The sequence below is a fragment of the Perissodus microlepis genome, chromosome 8 (genome assembly GCF_051167445.1).
Source record: "Perissodus microlepis isolate ML-2025 ecotype Zambia chromosome 8, ASM5116744v1, whole genome shotgun sequence".
Taxonomy (NCBI): Eukaryota; Metazoa; Chordata; class Actinopteri; order Cichliformes; family Cichlidae; genus Perissodus; species Perissodus microlepis.
In genome coordinates this window covers 10793823-10814367 of record NC_140468.1, presented here as the reverse complement: position 1 = coordinate 10814367, position 20545 = coordinate 10793823, and the positions used below count along the sequence as shown (strand labels likewise).

At 40.9% G+C, this 20545-nt stretch overlaps 1 protein-coding gene across 2 annotated transcripts in view; it reads right to left on the bottom strand.

Annotated features, from left to right (window-relative positions):
* Positions 1-431: 431 nt before the first annotated feature.
* adam12a (ADAM metallopeptidase domain 12a) overlaps positions 432-20545 on the bottom strand; it is an 82810-nt gene continuing 62696 nt past the window's right edge. The window contains exons 12-23 of one of the 2 annotated variants that reach the window (XM_084937457.1): positions 14637-14814; positions 10630-10719; positions 10254-10449; positions 10054-10162; positions 9329-9527; positions 7939-8016; positions 6225-6333; positions 5866-6004; positions 5504-5618; positions 4137-4397; positions 2237-2412; positions 432-2153 (exon numbers count right to left, since the gene is read on the bottom strand). In XM_084937457.1, the coding sequence (XP_084793583.1) occupies positions 2084-2153; positions 2237-2412; positions 4137-4397; positions 5504-5618; positions 5866-6004; positions 6225-6333; positions 7939-8016; positions 9329-9527; positions 10054-10162; positions 10254-10449; positions 10630-10719; positions 14637-14814 (1720 nt within the window). In that variant the 3' untranslated portion in view covers positions 432-2083. The remainder of the gene's footprint in view (positions 2154-2236; positions 2413-4136; positions 4398-5503; positions 5619-5865; positions 6005-6224; positions 6334-7938; positions 8017-9328; positions 9528-10053; positions 10163-10253; positions 10450-10629; positions 10720-14636; positions 14815-20545) is intronic. The other variant, XM_084937458.1, reaches the window with a different exon arrangement.

The following is a 20545-nucleotide window of genomic DNA, read 5'->3' as shown; positions in this document are numbered from 1 at the left end:
TAGTAAGCAGTTGTATTGATTTAAGCGTTATTTCTATCCCCCATGGAGACCTTGTCAAATTGCTTTAAGAAAAAGGCTCACAGCATTAAAATGAGATAAGCTTTAACAGCAAGTATGAAGCCTTAGACTTTTCTGAAAATAAATGCTGCTCTAAAATGTTAGATCACCCTTATTATAATGTTTATTATTTGAAATGTAATTTAAAATTGGTTTATTAAGCATAAAAAGTGCCAGAGGGTTCTGACACTGAGGTTTTGAAATGTGAAGCTGGATGAAATCTCTGTATTTACACTGGCTCAGGCTTGTGGAATGAAAATGTCATTGTTTTTTTGCAGTTTTGAATCTTTAATTGATGCGTTCAAGTGTCGCCTGTGTTTCTGTAAATGTAATAATAAAAAAAAAAAAAAAGCATAAAAAGTCAATAACAAATGTTTTCAGTGTAAAAAACAGGTTTACTAATACTGATTGTTTAAAATACCATGATCAGACACAGACACTAAGTGTTTTTTTGTTTTCGTTTTACATATGATGCCTTAAAGAACCATCCTTAACAAAAATTCTCCATGAAAAAAATGTGCTCACCTGTAACACAACATACAAAGAACATACAATGTAACATACAAACAGGTCTCTATTAGGCATAGACAGACAGCATTGAAAAAGCAAAGTAAATAAAGCAATGCATGTAAAACTAGTGCATTATTATAAAGAGTATCAAAAGTAACAAAATTCTATCCATATCAGTTTTTAGCAAACATATTTGTGAACAACAGCGGTGCTCAAAGGAAATGTTGCTCATTGTGGATGTATATATGTATTTATATATATGATGCACTGCAATCCAGCAAAAACATTAAGTAAACCAAAATGATAAAACAGTGTTCATTTTTAAAAGATTATCTAAAATATGTAAAGTAGAAATGTTTTTAAAAAAAGGAAAACTAAAAAATGAACAGAAGCCCAGATACACTTGAGTGAGTCAGCATATACTGAGTAACCATTAAACATCATTTCTGTGGCAGAATGAAATCTAAAAATGTTTTCTTATCAAGTAAAATTGTCCTTTCCAGTTAGATAAAAACATGACTTAAAATGCACATATGAACACCGCAGCCAGACTTTGGCTGTTTACATGCAAGGAACACCTTTAAGCAAGTCATCAGTGATTCCATGATTTAATCTAGTCCTTGGTGCAGCAAGCATAGAGGGGAAAAAATTAAAAACACACATGACCTTTAGCAGAGCAAATATTTCAGATAGGTTTACTCTTTCTGAGGGATACTTTCTTGATCTTGGCTCATTTTAGATCTCTGTACCCGGATCCCTCAAGAGAGCATATTGGGCCTTGCAAATGAAAAGGAAATGGCAAATCAGTGACATTTCACAGTTGAATTTGTTACCTTTCCGTGATAAAAATGACGAAGAAAAAGGAACAGGCCTGGATTTCATTTTTGAGCCAAGAAACGGCCCCTCTTCTTGATTGCAGAACGCATCAAAGATCTGTTGTATTAATATCACACTCTCCTTTGCTGCAGTTGTTTCAAGCCTTGTCAGATGGCCCAAAGTTGCTACACAGAGCGTTACCCTTCAAGAAAACCCCAGTGGATTAAAAAAAAATACTACAAATTTCGTTTGATGCTCCCATCTGTCATTGCACAACTCTCTTTTGAAATTCTTTACTTATGACGCAAAACAAAACCACAATGTAAAGGGTTCCCTTCATTTAAACACATTCCACAAAAGCGTCTCTGTCGTCACAATTTCACAGATCGCTCTCCTTCATAAACGTCGGCTGATGTGAAGGCGCGAAACGAAAACAAGTAATTCAAAATTCAAAGTTGCTACCATGTCTTAAAAGTGTCTGGCACAGTGCACTGCGTGGCAATAAATACTGAATATAAATACTTTACATGTACCTGAGCTCAGACTCGTAGCACCATTCAGAGACAGAGCACCAAAAGGGACACGGCAGGTCTCCTGATTCAAAACTCAGAGAAGCCACCACCTTTTTAAGGTTTTTCAGAGTTTTCATAGTGCAAATCTTTTCAGTCTTATCATAACAATGTCCCTTCTGGCCAAAATCTCAGCTGCTGTATTTGACGTTGGCAATAATGCAAGGCTTTGGTAGTGTTGGGGGGTGCTTGGGACTCGGCCTAGAGGAAGAGAAAAGTGGGAAAAAAAAGTAAAAAAAAATGTTTCAGCGAGTTAAATATATCTAGGTAAGGTTTGAACCCACCTGTTGGGGTGTGGGATAGGACGTGCAGGTCTGGGCATGGCAGGCACAGGGCCACAGACACTAGGAGGTCCCTGGCCTACGGTTTGGCTCTGCTGAACAGAGGGACTTCGCACCAGTCGAGACCCCCTTGGATCAGCAGGTAGAGGTTTCTGAGGAGGACTGGGCTTCTCCAATTCCTATTAAAGGACAGACACTTAAATAATGATGGAAACTCACCACCAGGTGGCACTAACAGTCAGATAATTATAGCCAATGCCTGCTTTTCTTTGAGCTTCTCTTTGAGGCGCCGACGCTGTCTTCTCTAACCAACTAATAACAGGAAAACTATCATGCTGTTTAAATCTTCTCTAGAATACAGAGATTATGATTCATTCCCTACTCTTCTCCTGGGCTAAGGAGACATTTCCACAAACACCACAGAGAGAAAGGATCAACAGGGATGAACCTCAGACCTCACACACCCACGAAACAGTCTGTCTAAAACCCCGCTCACTTCCTCAGGTGGAGCTCTCACATTTAACAGCGCTTCAAAGCCCGCAGCAGAGAGATTTCACTCATGACTTATGTTCTTTGTTAACATCCTGGAGCTGCCAAACAGCTGCTAAAGATACAGTTGATGAAGCCTGCTGCCAACAGGAATCTCTTTGCCATTTAATAGGAGCAGCTGAGAGGGCCTACTTCTTAAAGTAAAAACAGCCAAGAGCTTCTGTATGCCACATTTTGAACAGGTGTATGAGCTTTTATGAAATCGACGGGTGCTTTTTAAAAATTCTCCAGCAGTCAACACTGTATATTATCAATCTGCTTTTTAGAAGATGTTATCATGCACGCTGTATTTTGCTTTGTGTCTCTGTGTGTTTTTTCTGGCATCTTGTGCAATACACAGCATTTGTCACCTATTGTAACTTTCACCTGGAAGACATTTGTTATATGATTAAATCTTTGTTTTCTCACGTTGTTATTCGTTTTTTTATGTATATGGTAGTTTCAGCATAAATACATTATTAATGTATTAATTAATGTAAAAAAAGAAATTCGGCAGTATTCCTGGGGTCGCTGGGGTTCAATTATGTTCAGTTTTCTTGATCAATTAGTAACAATGGATGACCTTTATGCTTTTTCCACAGGCAAAGGTGACATTTGCAAACGTTTTCGATAATATTCAATGTTATAGAACCGAAACATAAAAGCAGCCAAGGCTGGAAATGAATGCCGACAATTTCTGTCTGAGATCCAACCTTGTTTATCTGAGCCTGAAAGAATCTTGCACCAATGATCTCCAATCAGTTTCTGTCTTTTTAACAACACTCAAACACTCAAATCATTTAGATTGGCTCTTTTTACTTCTGTCTCTTTGGGCTTGAGTACCTCCAAGAGTACAAATCAAATCAGTTTAAAGTCAAATAAGAATTACTGTTTGGCTTTCTGTTCCTCTCAGTTTTGAAACCCTGCAATGCCATAACTAAAGCCCATGCAATAACAGTGGCAATAAGTTTGCCACCCTGTGATATTTGTACATACTTGCTCCTTGCAGTTGCTGCCCTCACACGATCCCCTCCTGTGAGTCTGGCTCCATTTTTATTATTTATGTCGTGGTTTTTGTTGTAGAGCTCAAGCTTTGCTTGGATGGCGCTAGCTCCTGGGCTAACCTTGTTATTTTATGTGACTGTGCATAACTGTCAACATGCCTCTGCTTTTATAGCACACGAAAGAACCATGAAAACAGTCGACATCAAAAAACAGCAATCTGAAAGTGCATCGAACATCATCATTTCCCCGGTTGCGTATTACAGGCCTGGGTAGCGAGTAAAAGCTCCCCAGACACAGCGGTGGCGAAATTACAGTAAGTAACATCATCGAATAAAATGTTTCCAACTGAGGAAACAGGAAATTCACTCACCATGACCATCCTGCAAGAGTTGTGGTGTGATGCACTGTGAAATGACGCCCCTCTGGGTGCGACGTGGATGTGAGGTGGAGGGGCTCGGTGAGGAGGAGGGACTGGGGGTCTCGGTTGCCCAGGGCCAGGGGAGAGGGACACGGTAAGGGAAAGAGGGACTGGGTGGCTAAGGTGAACTGGAGGGCACTGGGGCAGTCTATGCAGGCTGTGGGGAGGGAAGGGGGCCGGTGGGAGCCCCGCCTCTGGCCCTCGGTGAGGAGGCTACAGAGAGATTAAAGTTGAAAGAGTTTGTCAGAAGAGAAACCGTCTGCTTCCTATCAGAAACAATCATGATAATCTCCTCCTCTTCCTCTGCTGTCCTTCCTGATGCTTTCAAAGATACATAAATCAAACACTCCCACTTAGTTGCTCTCTATTCCCCCGAGTCGACATCAGGTGACTTCGTAAAGTGAAAAGACCACGACTATCCCATAAGCACTCGCTTGGGCTTCTTAAAAGATGAACACAGCTAAAGAGCCAAAATATGAGTCTTGCTTGATATTTAAACCTGTCCAGATGTGCACAGCTTAAACACAATATAAGACATACAAAGGCAGGCACACATGCATTCAGGCGGCAGTTTAATGCAGCTCCCAACAACTGGAAAATGACCTCACCTGCTCTGTGCCTACATCAAACAGCCTTACATCCTCTCTCTTTTTACCGTTGACCCCAAATGAAAACCACATGCCACTAACTGAAAACACCAATCTCATGGTAATGCACAACAGCTTACTCCACTTGTGTGCCACCCTGCAACACAAAAGGCTCTTCTGACACAGTTTCTCTTATCCTTCAGCAGCCCCTAACTCGATCGATCACGGGTCACTTCCCATTACAAACTAAGTCGGGGCAATAATGTAGGGGGGGTAAAGGCATACAGCGATGTAGGCACACAAGTACAGCAAAATGCGGTTTCTGCCTCGCAATTACGAGCAACAAGATGGCTTTAGAAGTCAACTAAGCAGCTGCATCAACATTCTTCATGTGCAGATGAATCAGTTTCTCTGTTAACAGACAGCTGTTAATGACATGAAATGTATTAGAGTGCCCGAACATGCTGCTCGCCACAGACTCCATTCTCACAACCTCCTCTACAAGTCCATATGGAAAAGGATGATTTAATTGGATTTGAATGAGCTGCCATTTGTGTGAAAACAGCACGTCAATCTAGTTGAGAATGATGTGCGCTATCGAAACAGCTGCGGCATTCCAGGAAAAATAAAACAGCAAGGATAATCTATTGCCGATCCTCCCTTTGTCGGAGTCACATCTATTGGTGTGTTTGCGATCGGCCGGTCAAAAGCAGATGTGTGCGATCTAGTGACCTTGAAGATGGTGGCACTGTGAGGCAGAGGCGGTGCCGGTCGGGATGGAGAGGTTAAGCTTGCTGATGGAGGCTGGTTAGGAGCTGTTGGTCCGCTGATTGCGGCGCTTACTGATCTGTAATATAAAGAAGAAATTATATATCTCTTTATTACATTAATCATACACCAGTTACAATAGTAATATAATTTAAACTGTGCAATCAAAAGTAAATTCACCACTGTAATTGGATTCACAGTGTGACCAATCATAAAGACTCGCCCGCTCAATGGCACCTGTTGTTTTAATTTACGGACCTTGATCTGTTACAAAAAAGATGCGTTATATCTAGAAATCATTCCACTATTACGGTCTGAAAACACACCTGATCTTCTCTATTGGATTTTTTTTGCTTGTAAATAGAAGTCTCAGTAGAGTTTTTCTCTTGATGCAGATGGTCAGACCGGCACCCAGGACGACGAGCAGAGCTACCAGAATGCCCACTGTCAGATTCCCATTGTCTGCTCAGAAACACACACAAAAGTTTTGGGAGTATTCTCCAAGTTTATTCCATTATTACTTCAGAATTTCAGGATTTCTCACATGGAGTTTGTGTCTAAACATGAGTCCACAATTTATTGTATATTATGGTAAAAATGCTAAAAATGACACTCTGAAAACCTTTAAATTTAATGACCTGAAATGCAGTAAATCACTCCTGTGGTGTAACAGCTACTGACTTACCTGCTTGCCTGATCGGACCACTGTCCACGCTCCCACCGAAACCTGCCTTGTCACAGAAGGGAGGCGCCCAGTGAGCCTCACAGTGACAGTTCTTGTTGTTATTGCACACCTACAGTATATTAAAAGGACAGTTAACTATTATATGAGACCAAGCGCCCCCCTATTTTTAACACCTTTTACTTTTATTATGCTGCTTAAATTTAATAGGTTACAAATGAGTTATGTTTATGCACAGGGATGCAGAGTGATTCAATACATCATCATCATAGTAAATTTCTCAATGTTAAAAAAAATCTCAGAAATTAGAAATTGAGTTGCCGAAAAAAGAAGTAGTAAATTTTCATTTACTTCACAGCAAAGTAACAATTTCTCAAATTTAATACGATAGAATAAGTGAATGTGGGATTTTTGCTTGAGGTATGATAAAGTGGCAGAAATAAGCTTCCTCTGAAGGGTGTCTGAGCTCGCCCTTAAGAGATAGGGTAAGGAGCTCAGTCGTTCGGGAGGTGCTCAAAGTAGAACTGCTGTTCCTCTGCATTAAAATTAGCCAGCTGAAGAGGTCTGGGCATTTATCTAAGATGCCTTCTAGACATCTCCTAGGTGAAGCGTTTCATGGAGATTCGGGACACACTGGAGAGATTACATCTCTCTGCTGGCTTGGGAATGCCTACTGAAAGAACTGCAGGTAATGGCCAGGCAGAGGGAAGTCTGGGCAGATCTGCTAAAACCGATGCCCTCCTACACCCATGACCCAAATAAGCAGTCGAAAACTGATGAATGGACAGATGATAAAATCATTTCCATTCTTTATGTGCCGTATGAAGCAGACAGAATCGACCAACAGCCAGCCCTGCTAGGGTCCGCGTAGCAAAAATGTCTGGTATAAAATTCAGAGCAGACCCTTTCTCTTAAACCACATTTTTATAATCTCTCTCTCCCTCTTCCTGTCGTGCAGGAATGGTGAAGTCTAAGAGGATTCCCTATCTGAGTAATATGGAACAGGTGAGGGCCTCTCTCCAAGGCAACATCTTGATCTAATCTGTACATGCAGAGGTGCCCTGTCTCTTTTTATTTCAGCAAGTAAAACATTCCTTAAAATTTCATAGACATGTCTTATGGCGCTACACAAACAAATATCGCTGTACAACACCCGGACACGTTTCACTTTAACAGACAGTCGCAATTCTTTCGTCTGTATGCGTTTGATGAAAGAGCAACTTAAACAGTCACAGTCACAGCCAAAGCCTCTGGGCTTCACCAGGAAATTTAATACTACAAAGCCATACATTTCATCTCTAACAGGACCACCCGTAGACATTTGATGGGTGGCATTTAAGAAAAATCTAATCTCTATTTTCCCCAGCTCAAAGTCAGACTGTGTGTCATTGCTCCGAGGGTTTGGCCAAACAAAGCCGGGCCTTCAGATTTCAACAGATTTTTCGGGACAAGGAAGACTGCCTGATGGTATGATGAATGGCCCTTTACGCAGAACAGAAATGAAATCATTATGTCTAATTGATTGAACCTTTCAGCATTCAGAGTGATTGATTGCAAGGCAGTGTAATGGCTCTCTAGCCAGTGTGTACTGGGCATTCTGAACGCATTACAGCCCAAATGAGCCGATGTGAAGACGAAATACGGTTTGTTTTAGGATTGACAACTATCACATCGTGTTTTTCAAACAGTGAAACAGGATGAAACGTACTGTACTCACCCCTCGACCGCTGCACTTGGCCGAACAATCGTGCACACCAAAAACACTGACGTTCTGGCACTGACGATTCAAACACATCTGAAGCAGAAAACGACACGAAAAATCAACAGTGTGAGCTCAAAAACAATGTCAGTAAAAGGCACCAGACATAAAGAGAGTATAGCACAGCAGAATGTGAAGATGAGCTTGGCAGCAGCGGGCACAGAATGTAATGCCTTTGCAGATGAGGGCGGAGGGTAGATCCTCCTTAAGAGTCGAGGCTCATAGAGAGCTAAATTAGACTAAATGGACTAACTGTATCAGCAAAATGACCTTTGGCTAGATTGATGAACACTAGGAGATGCCAAATAGACTGAATAATGTTAAGTCAGTTAAGAGTCTAAGCCAGTGCAAGTCTGAAATGACAAAAGGACACGGCTTAAAGAACTCCTCAAAACATCTTAGTCATGGCCTTTCACTCCAAATCCCTTCTCCACTCTTATTTCTCAGCAATAAGTTTTGTGTTTATATCGACCTACAGATTAGCATTGGTGCTATTACTTTCATATTTGTTTTTGTTGTTATGATTTTGAACCACGTTTTCTGTTTTTGTCTCTGTCTGTAGTTACAACCCAAATCAGGGACTGCAACCTATCTAGGCACTCTTCCGAATTATACATCCAAAGATTTGGGACTCAGATTCAGTGTGCTTCCTGTGTTTTACTACAAGCCACTTCCTGTTTTATTTTGGTAACCGTTTTCCATGTATGTCTTTTGTGCTTTTTTCACAGCATGTTTATGTTGGATGGAGTTCTCCACCCTGACTGGAAGTTAATAAGCACTTCTCCTTTTCCTTTTTTGGTATGTACCTTAACGCATACATTTTTAGGACAGTGGACCAACTGTTTTTCACATTCAGTGGTTTGATTTGATGTTATTTCATTCCTTGATTACAATGATGATGTGTAATATAAAAGAAAATCACTCTCTCTTTCATTTATAACTGTTCATTAAAAGATCTACCAGTTCTTTCACTGGATAAAGCAAGCCATTTTAGCTCCTTTCCCCCTTTATATAAGCTACATTCTTCTGATTGACTGGTCCTCACAAACAGAAGGTCTGAACAGCAGGTAGGTGGGAGTGCTGTGCCCTTGAGATGAGAGTAGACAACCTGTCTGAAACTAATCTTTTAGAGCCTTCAGAAGTCTGAAATGTTGTCCCATAGGGATTATCTGCACATATGCTGACCTCATTATTAAACATGAGGATCCATTGTTGCAACAGTATATATGATAGAAGATATGAAAAGCACAATAGGCATCTTTCATGAACTGCTCATAGAAATAGCTACATCTACTTAATCATAACTGATAAATGTAATGAGACTGAAAGCACAAGCCTTAGCTCTCACCATTTCATCTCCACACTTGGTTCCCGTCAGGACCAAGCCAGGATCAGGCATGTCATCACCCAAGTAGACATGCGTACCTCGGCACAGTATTCTTCCCCCTTCCTGAAGGGGTATGTTGGTTTCAATTGAAACAGCGTTGGTGCCAATTACTGGGCGATTAGCTCCTCCTTGACACTGGATTTTGCCACATTTTGCATCTCTGTAAACACACACCAAGGGGAATAACAATACAATAATTAAATTACATGTCACTGTTTTGTGGATACGAGGAGCTTTATTTTCATTTTCATCTTTCTCCTTCTGTCCAATTAAAGAAACTGAAGAACAGGCAGCTCGTTTACGCCGTTTCCAGATCACAACTGAGATTTTAGAGACAGAACTTGTTGCATTACATCAAATGACTCTGCAACCCTCAATTAGGACTCCAACTAATGATTATTTTCTATCATCTAATGGATCAGCTACTTGGGGGGAAAAAAGCTTCATAAAACTGAGACACCAATCTGGCATTTTTGCTTTATTTTTCTTAACTACTGAGAAAACTGTGTCAGCCTCATTCAGTCACACAGAGTGGTGCCTAGCATTGAAAAAGTGCTCCTATTTCAATGAGTTATATGCATTTTTTTATACAATAGGTACAATATGCTTTATGTTTCTAACTGCATTCCATAAGTCACATGCTATTGAATACATTCACTAGTTTCTATGGCGACATCAGGACTTACCGCACTTCACATTTGGCAAAGGAGCCTTTTGTGTCCTTGCCACAGTTGCCATAAGGGTCTCCCGCTGAGTTGACCCTTTCAAAGCAGATGCCTGGAGCTGGCTTGGCTCCTGCAAGATGCGTTAAACACATAAAAAGAAAAAAATCACAACAATTGTTGAACTGTTGAGTGTGACCCAGCAAGGGGGATTTTTCACGTACCGTGGCCCCACAGTGTTATGCACTGCTGTTCATGAGTCTGACAAATGCCATTATAACAGTAGCCGTCCACGTTGTGGCAGCCATGGCCATCATGAAGGTAGACGTTGGAGGGACAGTGAGGACTGGTACCGGTGCAAAACTCAGGCAGATCACAAGAGTTGCTGGATTCACGGCACAGTGTGCCTGATGGCTTCAGCTACACGACAACAAAGACAAAGACCCACAGTGAAGCCCAGAGAAATGTGAATTACGCCAAAAAATACATTTCTACTACATCGGATTTAAAGGATGTCAAATCAAGTTAATCAGAGAAAATAACTTTTTTGTAAGATGTCTGTAAAAATACTTTGTACTGAAATACTATAACACATATTACCTGACAGTCCTGGCAGCACTGTCCATGTGCACAAACAGCATCTCCTTTCAGAGTGCAGGTGGTGGCATTGCAGCAGGGATTCATACATTCCTTCCAATGGAAAAGAATAGTAAAAGAAGACAAGCAGAGAAAGGAAAAGTAAGTAAGAGGGAACAAAAGTGAAGAAGAATTAACTCAGCACAAAGAGATCATATTTCACCCCAGAGCAAAAACTCAAATTTTGTTATCAGAGGGGATGCAGCCCTAGCAGGACTGTGTAACGTAGCAACTAAAAAACCTGACTGAAGAAAGGAAACAGCAGTTTCTAGGTTTCGAAAAACGACATTTCCATCTGACAGGATTTTTTCAGACCCCAGAAACCATGTTGAACTCAATAGTAAACGAACAGGTGACAATGGTAAATAGTAAATGGCCTGTATTTGTATAGCGCTTTTACTAGTCCCTAAGGACCCCAAAGCGCTTTACACAACCAGTCAGCCACCCATTCACACACTGGCAATGGCAAGCTACATTGTAGCCACAGCCACCCTGGGGCGCACTGACAGAGGCGAGGCTGCCGGACACTGGCGCCACCGAGCCCTCTGACCACCACCAGTAGGCAACGGGTGAAGTGTCTCGCCCAAGGACACAACGACCGAGACTGTCCAAGCCAGGGCTCGAACCGGCAACCTTCCGATTACAAGGCGAACTCCCAACTCTTGAGCCCCATTCACTGAGAAAAGAAAAGGACACACCCTGCAGAAACCCTAAATAAGCAAGCAAATGTTCTGTAATGTAAAGAAATTGGCTTGTGTGAACAAAGAAGCCAAAATACTTTAAGTTAGCATAACGCTCAAGAATCCAACTAAGACAATGTCTGAGGAGAGAACAAAGAAAGACTTAAGTTTAAATGAATGAAACTTTAGATTATATAAACACAGACGATGCTAAATTGTAAAAGACTGATTTACACAACACTTCCACAGCTAATAACTCCACTTCAGTTCAGGCAGGTGTGACAATAGCAATCAAAAACTTAACCCACACTCAGCTGCCATAATATAAGGCTCACTCAGGTATTCTTCGTATTTTCAGATACAATTCTTCTGAATACAAACGTAAGCAATCTACAGTAATTACTTTGCTTACTAAACTGGTTCGATAATTTAAATAGGCAAATGTTATCTTAAATTATATACAACTATTTGGAATATTTAAGTGAAACTTCAGCAAACAACATTCCAAACTGCTCACTTTTTAGCTTGAGTAAAAAAAACAAAAAAAACAATCAGGTACATATTTAGTATTGATAAGCCAAGCACTTCCACAAGGAATCTACAGCAGCTTCTGGGAAGGCTTGGCTTTCCACAATGTTTAGGAGTGTGTTTATGTGAATTTTTGACCATTCCTCTAAAAGCCTCTCCTCTATTTCATCCCAAAGCTGTTCTTTTGGATTGAAGTCAGGACTCTGTGCAGGGCAGTCAAGTTCTTCCACACCAAACTTCCTCATCCATGTCGCTATGGACGTTTGCTTTGTGCACTGGTGCACGGTCATGTTGGAACAGGAAGGGGCTGTCCCCAACTGTTCCCACACTACACTGTTCTTGAGCTAATCTGAAGGCCACGTGAAGTTTGGAGGTCTGTAGCTATTAACTCTGTGGAAAGTTGCGCGCTATTAGCCTCAGCATCCACTGACCCTGCTTTGTGACTTTACTTGGCTTACCGTTTTATGACTGAGTTGCTGTCATTCCCTGTCACTTCCACTTTGTTATAATTCCACTATTAGTTGACTGTGGATATTTAGTAGTGAGCACATTTCACACCTGGACTTGTTGCACAGGTGGCATCCTATCACGGTGCCATGCTGGAATTCACTGAGCACCTGAGAGAGTACCTGCCTTGATACTTGATTTTATACACCTGTGGTCATGGAAAGGATTGGAACACCTCAATTCAATGATTTGGATGGGTGAGTTAATACTTTTAGCAATAACGATTATGGTTTAGAAAAATTAAACTCCATTTGACAACTTTTGTGAGGCTGAGGCATTTTGGTGAAGACTGTGAAACATCCTGAAGATGAGGTGTTCTGGACCTCCACTAGGAGGAGGTCCCAGGGCAGACCCAGGATATATCAGAGATGTTAAACCTATTAGTGCTCCCCTGGAAAAGCTGCAGGTGCTGGCCAGGGACAGAGAAATAAGGGTGTCCACCCCAGACATAAAGCAGAAAATAAATGAATGAATGGATGGATGGATGGATGGACTAGAAAACATTTGTGGCATGGTTGTGATAGATCACAGCGTTGTGGAAATATAACCTCACTTTAATACACATTTAAAACAATTTTGTGAGCTTTTGAAAAAATGTATGCCAAAAGGAGGTTTAAGCTCAGTGTACAAATATGCCCTTTTTTTTTAAAACTATGGTTATAAATTTACAGGCATCTCCAACTTTGTCCAGTTTCCCAAGAACGTTCCAGGTGCAGATGTGGAGGCTGATGAAAAAAATGAGGGGACTGTTCCCAATCAGTGCATTAATTTAAAAAAATATTTTAATCACGCACCTTTAGGGGCAGCTATAGATTCCATTCCATTTATCTGAAATAGAGCAGGTGCGATACGATGACTGACATGCTCTGTTTACATTTTTGTCATTCAGCATGCCATCACTTATTTCATTGCTCTGGTTGGTTTAGGTCACTTAGATAGCATCCAGAGGCATTTTGAAGAGAGAGAGCGAGGGGGCAGATCTACAATAACATTTCCCATCTCACTGTTGAGGACCATCTGTTTCCTGTTAGCCTCTATCGTGACCCATGCACCGCACCAATCAGTAACACTGCTTTCCAATACACATGGAAGCAAAAATTCAATCAAGACTCAGAATATACGATATGCACTGTGTGTGTGTGTGTGTGTGCTTGTGCATATATGATCTCATGCAGGTTGTCTGGACCCACGAGGGTCAGCTCTTTTCCTTTTGCCATTATAGTCTGAATATGCAGCAAGAGTTGGGAGGAAGTGGATGGATGGAGCTGGCAGGGGACACAGCTGATGTGATGGGCCTTCCAAAACTTCTTTGAGTCTGAAAACCATTAAGGGCCTTTCCCATGGTCCCTGGGGCCAAAAAGAGGCAGAGAAGTCGCGCTGAAAAGAAGTAGCCAGTGATTGTGAGGAGCAGGACCCAGAGTTTTTAATGAGGCTTTTTAATGGCGGAGAGGGGTGCTGGCTGAGAACTCTGATCTGGCCTGAGTTGGCATGACTGCTCAGTTTTGTGGAGAGCTTTATTATTGTTGCTGGCTCAGGTCAGCGGAGCTTATGTTAGCTCTTTGTTTTTAAGGACAAGGCCACTTTCAGTCTGACCCTGACTGAAACTTGAGCAGCTCACAAAAGGACTCATGGAGCGTAAAAGCATAAACAAATTACGAAAGACAACAAGGCGTTCTCTCATTTAGGCTATTATGTAATTCAAAATATCCCTCTAAATCACAATAGATGTCGCCTTCATATTTCATAATTCGATAAGCAGCTCGCCTCTGCTAATTGCCAGCCGAATCACGATTATCTGTTTTATCATCCTGCAGTTGTAACAGTTGGCAACATGCACTACCATTAAATATGTGCATGCCAATGCAGATTCATTTAAATAATTCACTAGTTGACAGTGTGAAACTGTCAGCAGTGCTTCCTCTCAGTGTACTGTATCACAATTAGACATCAACCCTCGCAAACATGTCTTCTTTCCACTGATTGAATTAATCCATACTCATATCTTTAACCTAATTATCAGAAGAATGTGTTTGCAATACAAAAGCCTTGTGCCATTAGATTTGAAGCTGAGGCGAACTACTAGTGTCAGGGCAGCACGCCCCTCTAGCATGTCTCCTTATTTAATTTGCTGTAGAATGGAAAACATAATTAACAATGATTTATGAGTAGCAGCTAAGAGTTTTTGGCAAAAGCTGCAAGAGACCTGAAAATAAAAACATTTTTTATTTTTTTTATTATGACCTACAGCACCCTCACCTCCAGTTCTCCACAGTCACACTCCTCTCCCTCCTCCACATAACCGTTGCCACATTTCTGCCCACCATACAGCACTTTGACCTCTGGCATATTGAAGAGACACATTCCAACGCCTTTTTCGAAACTAGCCGTGAGGTCCTTCCTGCTGCAGCTGCTGAACACCGTAGGAAAAGGATACCTGCGAGTGAAGGAAATGTTACGTGAGTCACACAAATAGAGAGAGAGCAAGAAGACAACTGAGATCCCCCCACGAGAGCCCTCTTTAGTCTAATGTAATCAGGGCTAATTGCTGCTAATCACAAAATCAATTAACCACTAGAGCTCAGCGAGCTCTCCAAAGTTCCATCAGCATATGAACAGCACAGGGCCCCTGTGACTTCTCTCTCCATGGAGAGTGGGAGATCTGATTAGACATATTTTATGAGAAAAGGATTATGAACACTCAACCCAAAAAGTGCTTCGTCTGCAAGACGTACAACACCCATAAATTTAGGACAAATAGGGGATTGTGTGTTTTTAATATTGTTTTTGGAACAGAGAGAGAGGGTGGTCTGCTCCGTGGGGAAAGCACTCGGCCCAAGGCTGTGTCTGCCAAAAGCTTTGTTAAAGACCTCATGTGGCTTTATTGAGCTTTTCTGTGATAATATAGTGCCTTAGATGACAACGTCTATGTAAAATGTGCATGAATAAGTCCAGATTGTATCTCATTCTTTGTGACTCCTGATACAAAAGCACCATATGAGATTTTTAATACTTCACTGACACAATAAAACTCAGCACAAAGCTGGAATGGATGAATATATACGTAATCTTCAAACTTATATCAGTGCTGTGCTTCATAGATAAGTACATGCATGAGACAATTCGTGGATGATTTGATACCCAAATGTCTCGTTCAACCGGTGTGATGAAGGACCCTTGAATTTTTTTTAAATGTACATTCTCATCAGGGCCCCTCGACTCTGGAGAGACCCGCCTGAGCAGATAAGTCTCACTGAATAAGTGACCTCTTTAAAAATCACTTCCTCTTTTATGTGAAGCCATCTCTCATAGTCTCAGTTTTCCATTATTCTCTTATCGTTGTCTTTCTTCATTGTTTATTGTTTCTGCTCTATTGCTTTTATTCTTTTATTGATATTTATTATTTAAATTGTCATCTTGTATCTTGCATTTTGCACCTATCCCCGCCAACTTCACCGTAGATTTATCTTGTTTTGTTGGACCTTAATGATCGGCTTTATTCTGCTTTCTTGCTCGTCTGTAAAAGCCCTTTTCAAAAAGGGTGTCATTTAAATGAAATGTATTATTATCGTGCCATTTTATTATTTATGCCATCAACACTAATGCTGACCCTTTACCACCTCTGCCACCCACGTGCCTGTTCGTGCCTGTGGCTTTAAAAGCCTGATTTTCTTTCCTTTGCATGGGAAAGAGAGACCTTTTCTATCATATAAAACACATCTATCTTGAACCTGGCCACAGCAGCAACGTGCTCAACAACTGAATATTATAGACACAGTCAAACATGAAATCCAGACTAGTAAAACTTTACTGGCATTAATTTGATGATATTTTTATGTAATTTTTAAAGGTTTTTCTGGTGGATTGTTGACAGAAAATGTCACAACTGCAAACAACCCACAATTCTTCACTTCACTGAGGTCAGTATGAATGTAGTAGAGCTGTTGCACTGGCTGTATTGCACACAAGCTATAAAACACTTACTCTTTGAATCTTTGACTTCTGAGAAGGAGAAACGTCTGTGTAACTTAATGCTGGCAACTCTTTCAAACTGTGTTTCCCTCTGATTGGGTTTTCACATCTAATACAGCTCTAAATATGTCATGACACTTTGTGAATGTTTGGCACGGCCTCATTCTTGGCTTGTCTTTGATTTCCAACATGTGCGGAGGCGGCTTACATCACCCCTCGCTGCTGACCCCCCCACCCCGTTCGCAGGTTGCATTAGGTAAAAGTGGGTTACCTCGAAGCAGATCTCCAGACATTCTGGATTAAAGCAAAAGATCAGAGTAGCTTTGTAATGAAATGAAATGGTGAAAGGAAAGAGCAGTAAAGACAGCTGTAGTAATAACCATAATTGTGCCCTCTTCCCCCCTCCTCCTCCTCTCTGATCAACAGCTGTCAAGACTGCTGTTCAACAAGCAGGGCACTTCCTTAGCAACTGCTGTTGTTGATTTCCTCCTTGCCCCCAAAGCCTGAGCCAAAATTGCCCGTTGAAAAGTTGAACCCCCTCCTTCGTTGCATTCATTCAGTTTCCATGATCTCAGCCCTGCTCTTCAATTACAAGCCTGTGCAATGCATGACAAAACTCTCACGTCCGTCTTTTTTTCTTTTTGTAACTCTTGAGATACATGAGCTGCTCAGGGATCCAGCTGTTCTTTATGAGAGGCAATACACAAATAACTGGTATAGCCTAACAATCTGGAGGTAGGAGGAGGAATAATGACTGTGAAAAGGCAGAGGCACCAATGATTTACAGTGGATGGCATTTAGCAGCTGCAGTCCTCAGGGCTAGCAGGCCATTGCCAAGGCCAGTAATGGCTGGCACATCTGGTGCATACGGTGAACTGGAAATGCTGAAGACAACCGCTCATCGTCTCGGCCAAAAGACCCAGTTTGACTCAATCTTGTTCCCAGCTGATCTCATTCTTGTCTTGGTTTAAGTCGAATTGCCTTGCCTTTACGACAAATCTTTGTTCCGTCTTATCGAACTCAATGTTTCCCACCCACTCATGCTCTAATTCCAGTATAGACTGAATGTTTTTTGTGCTCTCTGGTTCATCTCCGACTTATAGTCAGTGTTTGACAGTTGGCTCCTAAGCTTCAGAGGTCCAGCATTTGATGGTTGAAAGAGAGTACAAAACAATCACTGAGTAGAGTGTAGCAACATCGATGCAAATGGAGAGAGTGGGGATCGGTCTATGATAAGGAATAATTTCCAGGTTTATAAGGACTTAATGATCTGCACAGCGCACAATACAGAGCTGGAAGCTTTGCTGCTCCAACAACAAGGTAGATAAACTGTGACATTTGTTTGTGTTTGTTTGTTTTGTTTGAAGAGGTGAAAGAAGTAAGTAATCTTTAAAGGAAGATATATCTGACAAAATGTCCTGCCTCCCTACATATTTCTTATTAAAACATAAAATAACCAACACACGAGCGTCATCTTAATATGAGCGTTTGCTGTAAACTATGACCTTACAGCCAAACCCTATTATACCAGTGATTAGTTGCAAAGTATCACATTAAAATTCAGAGAGCCGTTAGACCCAAATTTAGCTCAGCGGGGCTTTTTCCTCACAGCCTTTCCATCCTTGCAGTTCAGATCACAAAAATTCAATTTATACTGCATCTTTTCAGCCACGAAACAGCGATGAGGTTATGAATCAGATCTTCTGCAATATCCAGTGAGAATATTTTTAAAAATACCAAATTAGCCATTTACTGACGTACATTTAGGAAGACCTAATGTTCTGGCACAATTGTGAACAAAGAAAATTTGAACCTGAACATGACAACTGACGAACAAAACGACTGCTGCTTCACCAGATATTTCATATGGATTTTTACAGATTCCTTAATGCAAGTAGAGCCGAGCGCTAAGCGATGCCATTAAGTCATATGATCTGCTGTTACTCCTTGATGCCATGTCAGCAGGGCCTTGTTGTAGATACTGAAGAGCATTGTTTTCCCCACGGAGCCAATTAAACAAGGTGCACTAGTGAGTTCCTGTTCATCAGTGGGGCATGAGTCACATTTCCATGGCATGCCTTTGACTCACTTTCTGTGATTTCTAATTATTTAATGACAAAACATATATATCAGCTTTGTATTACAGTCATTTTGCAACACACTCTCTTTCAGAACATATCAAGGACATACATGCCCATCAACTTAAATGGCAAGCTTACACATGCAGTGTGGTACACATTTAATGCAAATTAATGGCTTTCTGATTCATTAGAAATACTGAATTTACTGTTTAATGCTTCGGCGTTGTTACAATTTCTTCTGCAAATCAAGATAGTAGACATATTTAAAAAGAAAATCAGTGCTATCTGCATATACCTAAGAGCCAATATATTTTAGCTAGAATGACATGTCAGTTTTTCTAAAATTATGAGAATCATTCATCTTTTTTATTTTTGAAAACCAAGACGCTCTATCCCATTTTGATTTGAGCCAAGCTGCTGTTCAGTCAGAATGTAGTCAATACTCTCTTTTTTCATTCTCATGTCCTGTACACCCTGCTGTATGTTTTATGAGCTCAACATCTTACTTTATGGCCCTTGCAATAAACAGCTTCCATCCAGAAAGCTGCACTTTCTGAATGAAAGCACAAAAACCGGTCAATAAACAGTAAACCAGATCATCAAACCTGGAGCTCGGACACAACGGAATAAAACGGAAGAGGACCGGAAGACTAATGCACAACTGTAGTTTCTGCATTAGTCTTTCAAAAACATGGATTTCTCATGTTTGTGCACACACGCACGTGCTCATGTGTCCGCAAAAGAGCGATGAGCTCATTTGCTGTGTTTGTTTTTTTTTGCGTTTGTCGAGGAGATATAATCTCAAAGGATGAGAAATACCAGCGTGTTCTCATTTAGAGCTAATGGGTGGATGCAGAGATGGATAGAGAGGAGGACGCAACAAATGGCCGTGACCAGTGCGAACAGGAAACAAGCAGTCCTCTGTGCAGATGTGTAGTTGGCACTGGGTCAGCTTGCAGTTTTATTGCCCGCCCCCATCATCTACCCCACAAACACTCTCTACCCCACAGTAACAATGACAAACTGGATCTCATTATCTCCTTTGCCTTATTCATGGAGCCACAGCAAGGCCAGGAGAGTTTGAAGGGCACCTGTATATAAGCAACAATGTTCCTGTGAACCTACAATTACTCTGTGCTATTTGACTAAAACAAAAGAGACTCATGAAAAAAAAATGGTACTCGTGATTGACTGAGTGTAGGCGAGCCTTGCCAGTACTTTCAATTACAGAATGGAGGGGCTGATAATCAGACAGGCATTTGTGCCAGTTCTTGCCAGCGCAGGCCTTGAGTAGAGGTGTGTATGATAACACGGTTTAGTAAAAATATCAGATTTTCTCTCTAAAAAGAAAAACAGAATTCGGGTAATTTTAGCAAAATGTTTGTAGGAATATTGTGCTTTTAAGCAACTGCAGGGGCCTTGAACTGGACCCATGGGGGAAACTTTATGGTACTGACCTGGAATAAATAAAGAGGCAGAATGAAAGAATGTTCTAAACATCCTTATTTAAATGTATTGGTTCCTTAATCCTGGATTAAAAAGCAGGGCAGAAATATTGAGCAAAGAGGAGGAGTAGAGGGGATTATTTTTAAAACCAAGGACTAAATAATTTATTTCTTTTGTCTGCTATAATAAAAAAAGAAAAGAAAACAGTCTCCGTGGAGAAAAACATGCTAAATATTCATGTATTATTTAATTTGCCTTTATTTAAAGTGTGGCACAAACACCTTTTTTCACATTCAGAGAGGTTCATCATTGCTACATGCAACTTCAGATTCAAACAGTAAGGAGAAGGTGGTGGATTTTGCCTACATTAAAACTACCGTTTTCAGCGGTCTTCAATTATTTACTTGGGGCTGCTAAGAGATTTTCCAGCATTAAAGTTGCATGTATATCAAAGAATAGCGTCACTGTAACTGTCTGTGAAAAGGGGAGAGCCAGACGACAAGAGGAGGAGAGCAAAGGAAACACAAAACCATTTTATTTCTACTTCAACAAACATTTCTTTCCCTTTTTAATATATTCACTCTGTTGCCATATTTGGCAAAGCACTTGACCAGGAATACCCTCAATCAGAGTATAATGTAAATCTACACTTCTTACGACTTTTCTAAG